Source organism: Chiloscyllium punctatum, chromosome 19 (assembly GCF_047496795.1).
Source record: "Chiloscyllium punctatum isolate Juve2018m chromosome 19, sChiPun1.3, whole genome shotgun sequence".
Taxonomy (NCBI): domain Eukaryota; kingdom Metazoa; phylum Chordata; class Chondrichthyes; order Orectolobiformes; family Hemiscylliidae; genus Chiloscyllium; species Chiloscyllium punctatum.
The window spans coordinates 77,438,052-77,453,627 of NC_092757.1; the positions used below are offsets into that span (position 1 = coordinate 77,438,052).

A 15,576-nucleotide genomic window follows, 5' to 3' on the forward strand; every position below is an offset into this window, starting at 1 on the left:
ACCATTCATGACTCCTCAGATACTGAAGGCAGTCCATGTCCGTGTGCATCAAAACTTGGCCAACAATCAGGCTTGGGCTGATAAGTGGCAAGTAACATTCGCAGCACACGAGTGGCAGACAATTTTGACTACCTCTAACAAGAGAGAATCTAACCATTGAATCAACCTCATCGCCATTTCAATACTGTGGATACAGAAGCAAGTTGGATTCCCAGGATTCTGTGATAAGTAACACCCCTCCTGATTATCCAATGTCTGTTTGCACAATTCAGGGCAGTGATAGCACACTCTCCACGTACTTGGGCGACAGCAGCTCCAACACAAAGTTTGACACGTTCCTGGAGGAAGCAGCCAGCTTGATTGGCACCCCATCCTCCAACCTAAACATTCACTCCCTCCACCACTGATGCACAGTGGCAGCAGTGTATACCATCTAGAAGATACACTGCAGCAAGTGACCAAGGCTCCATCAATAGCACATTCAAAATCCACCCCTCTACTGCCTGGGGAGGGAGGGACGACAGTGGCAGCAAATGCAAGGGAATAGTACATTCTGCAAGTTCCCTTCCAAGCCATACATCATCCTGACTCAAACACTGTAATCGGCATTCCTTGACTGTCACTGGATCAAAATCCAAAAAAGATCTGCTTCCAAAGTGCTGTCACACTACAAGGGACTGTGGCACGTCAAGTCAACAGCTCACTACCACCTTTTCCAGGGCCTGGGCAACAAACACTGGCTTTGCCAGCAATGCCACATCCCTTGGGGGGGAAAAAGGGCAAGCGTTCATGGAAGTTGTTTCTTTCGGTTATATTAGTTTTAAGACCATGTGATGTAGGAGCAGGGGGTAGTGATTTGACCCATCAAGTCTATTCCACTCTTCAGTGAGATCATGACTGTTCTGATAATCCTCAACTCCATTTTTCTACTTTATCCCCGTAATCCTCGATTCCTTCACTGATTAGAAACCTCTGTGCCTTATTTATACTTAATGACTCAGTCTCAACGGCCCTTTGCTGTTGAAAGAATTTCACAGATTCAGTAGCCACTGAAAAAGAAAGGTCCTCCTTGGCTCTAGTGGATATGAGTGATCCTTGCCCCACCCCCACCGAGCTAAACTCCCTGGTCTTAAACTCTCTCACACGTAGATAAATCCTCTCTGTATCGGCCCTGTCAGGGGCCCTAAAGTTCTTGAATGTTTCAAGAAAGTTGCCTCTCATTCTTCCAAACTTGAGTGCATGCCCAATCTAATCAATCTCTTCTGATAGGAATATCCCTCCATACCAAGAATCAACTGAAGTGAACTTTCTCCCGGGAATGCAAAGTTTACAAAGTTGTAATACAATATTTACTTTTTGTTGTACTTTGTTCTGAAGGCTTGGTGATCTAGCTGGCAGCACTGCACTGTGTAAATCCTGCAATACAGCAGAAAAGCTGCACTGCTACAGGTACAGTTCCTCAGACCAGGTCAAACCTTGGAGTGCTTCATATTCCGCGATGCTATTCACCGAACAACAGACTACTTGCATGATCTTGCTGGCCTCCATAAAAAGATTGATTAACCGGACATTAGAGGTGGTGTTGGCGTAATGGTAATGCCACTGGTCTAGTAATCCAGAATCCCAGGCTATGTTCTGGATAAATGGATTTGAATCCCACTGTGGCAGATGGTGAAGTTTGAACTCTATAAAAATCTGGGCAATTTAATGACAATCATTGTTAATGGCAGTAAAAACTCATCTGGTTTACTAATGCCTGTTACAGAAAGGAAATCTCACCTTCGAGTGTCTCCAGACCCACAGAGACGTAACAGAATCAGCTGCCCTCCCAGCAATTAGGGATGAGCAATAATTTCTTTCCAGCTACTGATACCCACATACCATGAATGAAGTTTTAAAAGCACACATGTTGCCAAGTGCTCATGGAACAATCATTACCATACCTCATTGTAGATGAGGCACTTTGAGATTTTCAGAGAATCGCTACGGTGTGGAAGCAGGCCATTCAGCCCATCAAGTCCACACCGACCCTTCGAAAAGCTTCCCAATCCACCACCGTATCCCTGACACCTTGCATTTCCCCATGGCTAACCGGACAGCATGGGCGATTTAGCACAGCCTAACTTGTACATCTTTTGGACTGTAGGAGGAAACCCATGCAGAACACAGGAAGAACGTGCAAACTACACACAGACAGTCACCCAAAGTTGAATTGAACCCAGGACCCTGATGCTGAGAGGCAGCAGTTGCTAACCATGGAGCCACCGTACCACCCCATTTCACTGAGTCACGTTACGTTGGGTTCTGTTAACGTGCTTTCTTTTATATAAAAAAGGCTTATGCTCCAGAGACTGTAAATCATTCAGTGCTTCCATTGGCTCGTCACTAACTTTGCAAAGACACTGAGGGATGGGCAATAAAAGCTAGTCCTGTCAGCGGTGCTGATGTCTCAGGGATAGGTAAAAATAAACTCATTAAGTGACAGTAATGCACATGTTACACTAAATTTAATGCATGAGTTGGAACATTCTGCAACATACTCTCAACTATCTAATGTTCTAAGGTTTAAAATACAAGGATAAAAATAATCAAAAGGTTTTAGTTTTTGAGCACGCATCATCATTTCCCAGTTACCTGTTTGGGATTTGCTCATTGTATTCAATTCGCTCCCCCATACACACACAAGCAGCCTCCTGTAACAGAGAGGGGGAAAAAAAATCTTCTGTTAGACAGTGGTCTTTCTGCTTCATTAACACTCTTGTTAACAAAATCTGCCTTGTAGGCAAAACTTATTTTTGAACTGCCAAAGCAGCCAGTTTCTGAGTTAACTCAAACTTGGTGGAGCCCTCTGTCAAGACCTATGAGCAGCCAGATACTTGGAAATTTGGATGGTACATAACATTATCCTTTCTTGCCTACAGGTTGGCTTCAGTACGAGCTGAGATGAATCACGCAGTGATTTCCTCTCTTGCTGGCTGTTAGTATCAAGAATATGCTCAGGGACATTTCCATCTGCACCTGTTTGTCACATTAAAAATACTGACCAAAACTGAAAAGCCATCAACGTGGCTGACAAAGTCATCCTGTAGAACGCTTCCGTTATTCAATCTGGTATTACCCACCTTGGTGAAATGTGGTACTTTTCTCCAGTGGGACTGCTGTTTGCCTCTCTTAACTTCCATTGTTTCATACTTTCCTTCCCATGTTCGATCAGGTATCTAAAACTCATTTTCTCAGACACATCTTTATGCTCAGCAACTGCCTCTGGGCCTGACGTTATTCCACACGCATTCCGAATTAAATTCGACTCTTCACATTTCACACCCACCCATAATTACAAATAACTCCATTACTTCGACTTCTTTCAACTCAATATTCTGCATTTGCTTCTCATGATGCACTTTTCTCCCTGTTGATTATTTTTGTCTCACACCATCATCCTTTAATCTCTTCTCCTTTCCATCCAATCACTGATGTTCCATTCTATTGTATTCTCCCCCCCCCGACTTCTCTTTCTCTCTTTAGTCTTGTTTAATACCCTGTTAAGTCTGTAACATGTACCAACTCTGATGAAGGTATTAAAACTGGTATTCTGTCCTGGGATTGACCAGACTTCCTTCCTTTATGTTCCCTTCAGATTTCCAGCACCTGCAGTATTATGGTTGAGTGCATTGTGTGACTAGAAATTCAGTTTCAATGAAAATGATTAACTGTTATTACTGAGAGTTAAACAATGGACCACCTCTCTCACAGCACGTCTCAGAACATGAATTTGTATTTCTACAGCACATTTCATGAACTCAAGAGGATGGATGAATGAGGTGGAGGTGATGGCCTAATGGCATTAACGCTGGACTCTTAATCCAGAGACCAAGGTAATGTTTTGGAGTGGGGGGGGAATTGAAAGAACTGCAGATACTGTAAATCAGAAACAAGTTAGATGCAGGTAGAATGTTGCCAAAGTTGGGGAAGTCCAGAATTAGAAGTCACAGTCTAAGAATAAGGGGTAAGTCATTCAGGACCGAGATGAGGAAGAATTTCTTCACTCAGAGAGTTGTGAACCTGTGGAATACTCTCCCACAGGAAACTGTCGGGGCCAGTTCGTTAGATATATTCAACAGGGAGCTGGGCGTGCCCTTGTGGCTAAGGGGATCAAGGAGTCTGGAGAGGAAGTGGGAATGGGATACTGAGATTGCTGTATTCGCCCAGACAATACACTAAAGACCCTGTGGTGGGACTTGAACCCATGAGCATCTTGATATGAGTAATGCCACTGAGTCAAGGCTGACGCTGCTGCAATAAGATACTTAAGATTGGGTTTGGTAATTGACGTTAAGTATCAGAAGGGACTTTATTCTGTATCTAATCATGTTGTAAATAACAGAGGAACACTAGCCTGAGGTGAACTCCAGCACACAAACATTTCCACCTTTGTTATAAATTGTTTTTAATGCACAACAATGATAAAACTGAAAATCTGCAGCAGAGTAACATTCTATCATCTTATACATTGCAAGAACCAGAGCTTATAAATTATTCCATCCTTCTGTAATACTCCAACAAAACTGATCCAGGCCAAGTGGTAGAACCTGGAGAAAGTGGTCGAGAATGTGATGCTGGAAAAGCACAGCGGGTCAGACAGCAACTGACAAGCAGGAGAATCGATGTTTCGGATATGAGCCCTTCATCAGGTAAAACCTGTCCTGAAAATATATTTCAGACCACAACCTCTGTCCTCCCTCCGATAATTCTTCCCGCCCAGGTGTCTGCAACTTATTTTTGCTTTCAGTCAGAGCTGACTCTAATTTTACTATTAACCCCTCATGGATCTATGCTTTGACTTTTCTTTACAAGCATTGCCATTCCATTTGCCTTTTGTTATTTGACACATTAATGTCTAATTTCCTTTGCCCTCTGCCCTTTCCCTGTTCCATAGCATAAAACACCATTACATTTAGACCCATCTTCAGTTCTGAAAAAGTATCTTACTGGACTCAAAATGTTAACTCTGCTTCTGTTTCTACAATGCTGCTAGACCTGCTGACTTTCTCCAGCATTTTCTGTTTCTCCTTATCTGACTTCATTTCAGACTGAAAGTGAACTTGGAACCAAATTTGAGAACTGGTTCTGCTTATTGAGTGCACATTTCAGGTGAGTCACATTCAACAGATTGAGACACAAATCAGGGTTACAGGAATGCAGCACCACAGCCTTAGGGAACCAGAGTAATTTGAAACCAACCACATATGATTAGATTACTTCAGGAGAATCGATATCTTAAACACATTTTGCTGTTGTGGATTTTATAAGCATCATATTAAAAATTCCCAAATGGTCATACATCACAACTCATCAAGATGTATATTAAATTACTCTTTATGAGTAGCATGTCCAAGCAATTTGTGTGTGAGCTACTAATGAGGAAGACATTCTTTGGCAAATTAAACCAGTGCTTGAAACAAGTTTCCCATATTTTGAGAATTAGAATTGCTGGTTAAGCAGCATTCATTGATCTACATTACCACACAGAAAACAGTTCAATCAAAGCGTGCTTTTATATTAGACCTTCAAATGTTGGTCATGGGAAGTAAAGGATTATCTCTGCTCAAGGGCAGTGTGGTTCCACAAGTATGCTACACATCATTCAGAGGCAGGGCCGCAAAATGATCTGACCTCGAAGGTCAGCACAGTCGAACCCACTCAACGTGTTTTTAACAAATGTTGGTCCCAGGGAATAGTGGGGGTGGGTGTGAAGCAGATGTAGAGCGGTTAGGACCTGGGAGGAAGGTCCTCTCAACTTTCCTGACCCACAAGCAGTGCTGCAGACAGCCTTAGGCATTTGCCGTGCTCACCTCCTGACAACTGCAGATTTCCCACAGCTGGAGACGCCCAGCTAAAAGAGGTTAAAAATAGCAGGATTGTTAAAGTGAAGGCGTATGGCCTCATTATGAGATTTAAATGACCAACCCACTTCCTGCAAGTCAGTCAGTCACTTATCTCTGACTCTGTTTCTATAAAAATATCAAATGTGCAGAATTGAGCCACACTGGCTCCCCACTTCAGATATGTTTGTGTTTTAACTTCTGATGTGCTCCCAAACCACTCATTTTTGAGAGTTAAGACTCAGCCGAATGTGTCAGTGAAATTGAATCATACCTGCTCAGGATATACTTTGGCCAAACTTGGAATTACCTGACAGATGTAGAAAACACAAGTCAAAAGGTGAAACAGGAGCATTGTTCATACAATAGTTTGTTAAACAAACTAAAAACATACAGACAGAAAGAATAAATCACTGCACCAGTTTTAACTGAACAAAGTAGGCAGCACCATTCTCTGGTCCATTCCTCGAATGTTTCAACGTGCTTACTTTTTATGCTTCCAAACTCCAGAGTATCTGGACCCATTCTACTCAATCCCTCCTTGCAACACAGCCCTTTCATTCCAAGAATCCAATCTACTGAGTCTTCAACGTAAACATATCCTCCCTTAGACAACAAGATCAAAATCAAAACTGCACACGTCTTCAGATGTGATTTCTCTAAGCTCCTGTATAATTGCGGCAAAACCTTCGCACACATTTCTCTTATTCTGCAATCCTCAGCACTGAAGGTAGATCCACTTTCCTAACTGCTTTTGCAAGCCGAGGGGTTGGTTAGCTCAGTTGGCTGGACAGCTAGCACATTCATCTGATTAACACAAACAAGATGGGGTTCAAATCCCATTGAAACTGAACTAACCTTAGGTCCAGCCCCTCTAACCATCTTGTAATAAAAATCATAACACTCTGCAAGACATGGTCAAATAATCAGCAAGCACTTCCCTTCAAGGAAAGAACAGCAGGAAAAACCTGCTAGCTAACTTTCCTGCATTTGCGAACAAAGACACCCTCTTGTCCTTTTAAAAATATTCTTCTTCTCTATTTTTCCGAGCAGAGCTGTTCATTTCACATGGGAAGCTGGAAACAGAGCAGTTAGTATGCAGTCAGCACAATCCCACAAAACAGCAACATGATAATTTGTTTCTGATGTGATAGAGGCATACATATCTGACAGGACATTTGGGATGATTCCCCTGTTTTTCTCAGAAAATTGCCTTGTTTTTGGGATAAGTTACATCTAAGTGAGCACATGGGGCTTTGGTTTAAGCCAATGACTCATCTGAAAATGCTCCCCCAATATTGCTCTGGGTTGTCAGCCTTGAGTTTTGAGCTTGATTTTTATCCAGTTTACATCCCTTTGCTTCCTCTTCAGAGCTTCTTTTCAAACCTAGCCCGCACACATTACACTTGATCCCTTGTCTAAATTGAGTTAAAAATTGCACAACACCAGGTTATAGTCCAGCAGGTTTATTTGGAATCACTAGCTTTCGAAGCGCTGCTGCTTCTTCATCAGGTGGTTGTGGAGCAGGTACATAAGACTCTACACACACAAGCGCTCACACACACTCACACAGACCCTCTCTCATGCACAAGCTCTCTCTCATATGCTCTCTCACACACACCTTCTCACAGACATATATCCCATTACACTCACACACAGACACACACTCTCTCACAGACATTCATCCCCCCCCCCACCCCACCACCATCCCTCCCCACCATCACCCCCCTCCCCCCCCCCACCATCACCCCCCTCCCCCCCCCCCCACCATCACCCCCCTCCCCCCCCACCCACCCCGCCCCCCCACAACCCCCCCCACCCACCCCGCCCCCCCACCACCCCACTGATGTCAGACTAAGTGCTCTACAATATTTTGTCTCCTTTTTTTCTCTTTTCACGAATACCAGGGTCACATTTGCTACCTTCCAATCGACAAAGATCAATTTAGAATCAAGGGAAAAACCAAATAAACTGTGGATGCTGTTAATCAGAAACAAAAACAGAAATTGCTGGAAAAGCTCAGCAGGTTTGGCAGCATCTGAGAAGCGAAACCAGGGTTAACATTTCAGGTCTGGTGACCCTTCCCCAGATCTGAGGTTTGGTCACTGGACTGGAAACATTAACTTCAATTTCAGGGGAATTTGGGAAGATCAAAGCCCATGTATTCACTATTGTTGCAACCACCATTTTTAAAACCCTAGTATTTGTCTTAACAGATCCAATGTCAGCATTTAGTCACATTAACTTTTCCAATGCTGTTTTCTTTATAATTCTTAAGTCCATCTTTCAATCTCTGTCATCAGCGTCTTGATTTCCCAGAAATTCTGACATGTTCCCTAGGTCCATTATTGTCATGATTAAAAAAAAACTTATTCACCTTCTCTGCCATTGCCTTATTCCTTCCTGTTAAATTGGAACACGAGAATTCACCACAAAGGTTTACAGGAAAGCCTCACACACAGACCAAGTCCTGAACTACGAAAGCAACCACCCCCCCCCCCCCCCCCCCCCCCCCCCCCCCCCCCCCCCACACACACAAACGAAGTTGCATCAGGACACTATTCAAAAGGGCCACAACACACTGCAGCACACCAGAACTACAAAAAGAGGAAGAGGAACACCTATACAAGGTATTCGCCAAAAATGGATACCCTCACAATTTCATCAACAGATGCCTAAGGGAGAGACAACGGAACGAGGACATGCCTCAACTCAAAGGACTAGCTACACTACCATACATCAGGAGCATTTCTGAACTGACAGCCAGACTACTGCGACCACTAGGACTCATAACAGCACACAAACCAACAGCCACGCTCAGACAACAACTCACCAGAACGAAGGACCCGATACCCAGCATGAGCAAAACTAATGTAGTGTATAAAATCCCATGCAAGGACTGCAGAAAACACTACATCGGACAAACAGGAAGACAGCTAACGATCGTATACACGAACACCAACTAGCCACGAAACGACATGACCAGCCATCCTTAGTAGCCACACACACAGACGACAAGCAACATGAATTCGACTGGGACAACACTACCATTATAGGGCAAGCCAAACAGAGAACAGCCAGGGAATTCCTAGAGGCATGGCACTCATCCACAGACTGTATCAACAAACACATCGACCTGGACCCAATATACCAGCCACTACAGCAGACAGCTGGAACTGACAACCGGAAGTGGCAGAGACAGGCCACGATAAATGCCGGAGGAAACAGCACAGAAGCGCTTCACAGGAGGCTCCCAAGCACTGAGGATGTCACCTAGACAGGGGACCAAATGTTTGCAAGACAAATTCCCAGCTCGGCGAACAGAACCACAACAAGGAGTAGGCCATTCGGCCCCTTGAGCATGCTCCACCATTCAGTAGGACCATGGTTGATTCAACAATGCCCTTTCCCCATAACCCCTTATTCCCCATCTGATCAAGACTCAGCCTTAAATATACAAGGACTCTTCCCCATAGCTTTCTGTGGCGAAAAGCTCCAAAGACACTCAAACCTTGAAGAGAAGAAATTCTTCCTCATCTCAGTCTTCAGTTGGTGCCCCTTTATTCTAAGACTATGTCCTCTGCTCCTAGACTTTCCCACGAGGGGAAACGTCATAGAGTCACACGGCACAGAAACAGAGCCTTTGGTCCCATCACAGTCCGTAACCCCAAACTAGACTAGTCTCACCTGCTTTCTCCTGGCCCATATTCCTCCAAACCTTTCCTATTCATCGACTTATCCCAATGCCTTTTAAATATTGTAACTGTCCCCGCATCCACCACTCCTCTCAACATTTACCCTTCAGAATCCTAGGTGTTTCTTCCTCTGAAGGACCCATGCTTACTTTCTCTAATCTCTTCCTTTCTACAGAATTGAAAATATTCTTTTAATCTGTTTCTAAATTATTCGATAGCTGACTCTCACGTGCTAGCTTCTCCTTCTTTGTCAGTTTCTTGGTCATCCTTTGTCTGATTTGGAGCCTGCCATTCCTCAGATTTATGACTTAATTTAGCCACGTTGCAATTTGGCAGCAGTGTTGAACAAGAGCTTCAGCATGACAAAACATTCCTCAAAATATGATAATGGTCCAACTCAGGAGATACTCGGTCTGTGAACCAAACTCTTGCTCAAACAGGTAGGTTTTATAAAGAGTCTGAAATGAAGAAAGCAAGGTAGTAAGGGGGGAGAGTTACGTGGATAGAATTCTAGAGCACTCAGGCAACTGAAAGTACAGCCACCAACAGCACAGTGAGATTGTGGGATTTGCCACCAGAGGGAGTGATTGTAGATGGATTTAAGGAAAAACCAAAAGAGTTCAGGATTAGAGGAAGAGAGATTTTACCAAAGGGTGTAGAGTTGAAGTAGGACATAGAAATAGTCACGGTCAAGATATTTGAAAGCAACGGTTAGAATTTTAAAATCTAGACTTTGCTGAGAAGCTAGTGCAGATCAGTAATAGGAGAATTGGCTGCAAGTTAAGGCATGCGCAGTTTGATTGACTTCATATACACTCAACTTGATAGTGGGAGGCCACTTGGAAATGCATCAGAATAGTTGAGTCCTAGTGATAAAAAACGTGAATGAGAATTTCAGCAGATGAGCTGAGATGGGCAAAGTTAGGACACGTGGCACAAGTGAGAATAAGTATTGCAATGATGAATTTGAAAACCTCATCTTGTAGCTAAATTTATCAACTCTGCAGTTTCTCCTCAGAGTGTTACAAGGGAGAGGAATGGAGTGAGGATGGAGCAGGTCACGAGCAAGGGAACAAAGATTAGCAACATCAAAAACAAATAGCAGCCTTCCAATGTTTAACTGGAGGAAATGTCTCCTCATCCAGGCCTGGATAGTGGATAATTTATAGATAGTGGGGGAGTCAGAAGAGCTGGTAAGGAGGTGAACCTGGATGTCAATGTACATAAAAACAAATGCTGTGCCTTTTGATTGCCAGGGGCAGCACATAGATGAGAAACAGAGGGGGAAATCAACAGTGGATCCTTGAGGGAATCCAGAAGGTCATGGTGCGGGACCACAAGGGAAAGTTGTCACACGTGATATCTGAGCTACAGTTAGATGGATAATAAAGAAATCAGAGGATAGCAATCCCACCCCAGTCATGAGGTAGTGCAGCAGAATGGTGTGGCCGACCATATTGAAAGTTAAAGACATTGTTCAGTGTTTAAGAAGTGAAACCTTTATTGCAATCACACAAGACATTTTTTTCAATCTAAGAGCGTCCCGACAGAACCACTGTTCTAGTGGGGCTTTTAAATCCTTACATATAGTCATGGAGCTAAACAGCACGGAAACAGACCCTTCCATGCTGACCAGATATCCTAAATTAATCTAATCCTATTTGTCTAAGGAGAGAAACAATTCATTACCCTTTCCGGAAGTGACCAAGTAGGTCCAGAGCAGACATATTCTTCCATTGGGGGCAAATCCATCTGGCGCTTAAACTAAAAATATAGAGAGAGAGAACGATCATGAATGTGAAACCTGTGAAGTTCAGCAAAGCAAAATATAACTGTTACCAACAACGCAAACCCAAGCTGTTACACCAAGTGGAATGAAGAGTAAAAGCTTCTCAATGTCAATACCCAACAAACATGCCATTGTGGGGACACTGTGCATCTACTCTTACAGTTGACCGCCCCCCCCCCCACCCCCGCCCCACCCCCGCCCCCCCCCCCACCCCCGCCCCACCCCCGCCCCCCCCCACCCCCCCACCCCCGCCCCCGCCCCCCCCCCCACCCCCCCGCCCCACCCCCCCCGCCCCCCCCCACCCCCCCGCCCCACCCCCCCCGCCCCCGCCCCACCCCCCCCGCCCCACCCCCCCCGCCCCCCCCACCCCACCCCACCCCCCACCCCACCCCCCACCCCACCCCCCCCCCCCACCCCCCACCCCACCCCACCCCACCCCACACCCCCCCCCCACCCCACCCCCCCCCCACCCCCCCACCCCACCCCCCACCCCCCCACCCCACCCCCCCCCCACCCCCCCACCCCACCCACCCACCCCCCCCCCACCCCCCCCCACCCCCCCCCCACCCCCCCCCACCCCCCCCACCCACCCCCCCCACCCACCCCACCCACCCCACCCCCCCCACCCCCCCCCCCCACCACTCCACAGTGATGCTGACCTGTACAGAATGGAACATTATTTCCAAATCCTGTACTGATTCCAAAGCCCTGCCAATGTGGAACAAAGCAGGATCTCAGGCCAGTTTATCGAAGTAGAAATGTGGTGATACAAAGGGGGATTACAGTGGGGAGCAGGTGATCCAAAGGGGAATTACAGTGGGGAGTGGGTGATCCATAGCGGGATTACAATGGGGAGTGGGTGATCCATAGGGGGATTACAGTGGGGAGCGAGTGATCCAAAGGGGAATTACAGTGGGGAGCAGGTGATCCAAAGGGGAATTACAGTGGGGAGTGGGTGATCCATAGCGGGATTACAATGGGGAGTGGGTGATCCATAGCGGGATTACAGTGGGGAGCGGGTGATCCATAGGGGGATTACAGTGGGGAGCGAGTGTCCCACGGGGGGTTGCAGTGGGGAGTGGGTGATCCATAGTGGGATTCCACTGGGGCCGGATCCATAGGGGGAATACAGTGTGGAGCAGGTTATCCATATGGGGATTACAGTGGGGAGCGGGTGATCCACAGTGGGATTACAGTGGGGAGTGGGTGATCTACAGGGGGATTACAGTGGGGAGCGGGTGATCCACAGTGGGATTACAGTGGGGAGCGGGTGATCCACAGTGGGATTACAGTGGGGAGCGGGTGATCCACAGTGGGATTACAGTGGGGAGTGGGTCGTGGGTGATCCATCGTGGGGCTGTAGGGAGAGTTTCAGATAGTTTGAGAGTAAGTGGCTGGAGAGGGAGAAGTTCTGTCTACACTCACCCGGCCATCATCACAGGGATCCGGGCTCCCTGGCAAACCAAGCAGGAGGACCAGGAGCCCCAGCAAGCTCCTGCTACATTTCCCGACCATAGCTGCCTGCTGGCCCCACGACAGTCCGAGGATGGGCAGGAGGAGGAGGCCGGGTTCGCTCACTCTGGGGCCGGGAGGTGCCTGCGATCGGGCCGGGAGCAGACGGACAGTGGGCTCGCACCGAACGGCGGCCGCGCTCTCAGACTCCAGGCCATCGCTGCCTCTGGTCTCCCTCTCTCTATCCCAGCACCAGCCCTGTGTGTGTCTCTCTCTCTATCCCAGCCCCAACCCTCTGTGTCTCTATCCAAGTCCCAGTCCTGTGTGCGCCTCTCTCTCTATCCCAGCACCAGCCCTGTGTGTGTGTGTCTCTATCCCAGCTTCAGCCCCAACCCTCTGTGTCTCTATCCAAGTCCCAGCCCTGTGTGTGTGCCTCTCTCTCTATCCCAGTCCTGAGTGTGTGCGTGTCTCTCTATCCCGGTCCCAGCCCTGAGTGTGTTTGTCTCTCTATCCCAGTCCTGTGGGTGTCTCTCTCTCTCTATCCCAGTCCTGTGGGTGTCTCTCTCTCTCTGTCCCAGTCCTGTGGGTGTGATTCTCTCTCTCTATCCTAGTCGTGTGTGTGTCTCTCTCTCTCTATCCCAGCCCTGTGTGTGTGTTTGTCTCTCTATCTCAGTCCTGTGTGTGCGTGTCTCTCTCTATCCCAGTCCTGTGTGTGCGTGTCTCTCTCTATCCCAGTCCCAGCTCTGTGTGTGTCTCTCTCTATCCCAATCCTGTCTCTCTCTCTATCCCAGTCCCAGCTCTGTGTGTATCTCTCTCTCTATCCCAGCCCTGTGTGTGTGTCTCTCTCCATATCCCAGTCCTGTGTGTGTCTCTCTCACTATCCCAGTCCTGTGTGTGTCTCTCTCACTATCCCAGTCCTGTGTGTGTCTCTCTATCCCAGTCCCAGCCCTGTGTGTGTCTCTCTCTCTCTCCCTATCCTAGCCCTGTGTGTCTCTCTCTCACTATCCCAGTCCCAGCCCTGTGTGTGTGTCTCTCTCTCTATCCCAACCCCACGTGTGTGTGTGTCTCTCTCTCCCTATCCCAGCCCTGTGTGTCTCTCTCTCCCTATCCCTATCCCTATCCCTATCCCTATCCCAGTCCCAGTCCCAGTCCCAGCCCTGTGTGTGTCTCTCTCTATGTCCCAGTCTCTCCCGCGTACCCCAATGTTCCACCTCTGCACTCTCTCTCTCCAGCCTCTTGCCCTCTGTGTCTCTCTCTGTCCCTCTCAGACCCTTGTTCCTAGTGTCTCTCCCCCAGTCCCCCTGCTTCCTCAATCAGGTGTAAGCCCAGCCGCCAGCGCTGGGGCACAATCGGATACACATTCCGCTGAGACCAGCTGCTACGGCACCTCGGAGCCGCCAAACGCAAGAACCGCGAAGCGTGCGAGTCGAAACATTCCCTCAACCCTCCTCCCAGCACAACCCGCCAGCTACCTATTCACTGTCATTCCACACCATTGCTCAGAGATGTTATGACACACCCCTTGACCTGGTGGGGCTGAACCTAGCTCCCCCCGTCCAGAGGTAGGGACATTACCACTGTGCCCTCCTACTTGTCACATCCACTTCCTTCTAATCGGTGATACTGGGTCTGCCAACTTGATACTGGTGCAGTAGAAACTTTTAGAGATTGCTGGGTGCCACAGAGACTGAAATATGTCGTGGCTGGATTTGAAGACATTTCCTTTCCAGTTCTGCCAGTTTCTGAAGACCATTTGATTTTGGTTTTTTTTGTTTCAGTGTCCCATCTGGGTCTGTATCACCTGAAAGCAGCTTGTTCTTAAAACAAGAGTGCAAAAGGAACAGCGATTAGAATATGACAACTGCCCAGCCCCCATCTGAATTAAATTCTCTCTTTACCAACTAAATGCTGCAAAATGCAGTGCTTGGGAAGCTCTTGCAGGTTCTGTATAGAAGGGTGACAAGGTTAAGGATTCAAGGCTCGAATCTATTCATATGAACTCCAGGAGATGCAGCAAATCTGGATTTCCCGAATTGTTTAGCAGCAGGCAATGGAGGCTGGGTCACTGAGTATGTCCAAGGCTGAGGTAGATTTATTTTTAATCAGTAGGAGAATCAGATGTAAGTGGCGGGGGGGGGGGCGGGGGGGGGGGGAGGCAGGAAACTGGAATTGAGGGTTTTCAAATCAGTCATGATTTCATTGTATTGTGGAGCAGACTTGGTGGGCCGAATGGCATATTTCTTTCCCTAAACCGTATCTTTTCAAGGTAGGAGGCAAAGATGGAAATGTTCACCTCAGTCTGAGTCTGCAGTTCACTCAACCTGATAATGGGCTGAATCTTCCCAGCCTGGTGCTGATGGCGGATGGGATTGGGGTGTTGGTTGTGGTGATGGGTGGGATTGGGGTGGAGTTGGTGGTGGTGTTGGTAGGTGCGATTGGGGTTGTGTTGGTGGTGTTGGGTGAATGGGGGAAGAGGTGATAGTTGTGGGTGGGACTCGGTTGGTGTTGGTGGTGGTAGGTGGGATTGGGGTAAAGAACCTGAATTGGTTCCTGTCACAGGGGAATTTTCCCAGGATAAATATGATTACAATTATCTGCTAGCTCCTCACTAGAGAGGAAAGCAGCCATGGTATCACTAGGGGCCAAAGGAATGGTCAGTTTTGTAACCTCCTGGCATTTTGTAGGCAGTGTAGCAGCCCTCCACCTGCTAACGCCAGGTGCCTTCCACCCCTTCCCAGAGGTTGAGGGGGCGGCGGAG

General features: G+C 47.2%; 1 protein-coding gene across 1 annotated transcript in view; it reads right to left on the reverse strand.

Annotated features, from left to right (window-relative positions):
• The window catches only part of tp53i13 (tumor protein p53 inducible protein 13), a 45,570-nt gene extending 31,354 nt beyond the window's left edge, over positions 1-14,216 (reverse strand). The window contains exons 1-4 of the mRNA XM_072589755.1: positions 12,792-14,216; positions 11,267-11,341; positions 6,157-6,192; positions 2,635-2,693 (exon numbers count right to left, since the gene is read on the reverse strand). Of these exons, the coding sequence (XP_072445856.1) occupies positions 2,635-2,693; positions 6,157-6,192; positions 11,267-11,341; positions 12,792-12,881 (260 nt within the window). The 5' untranslated portion in view covers positions 12,882-14,216. The remainder of the gene's footprint in view (positions 1-2,634; positions 2,694-6,156; positions 6,193-11,266; positions 11,342-12,791) is intronic.
• Positions 14,217-15,576: the final 1,360 nt, after the last annotated feature.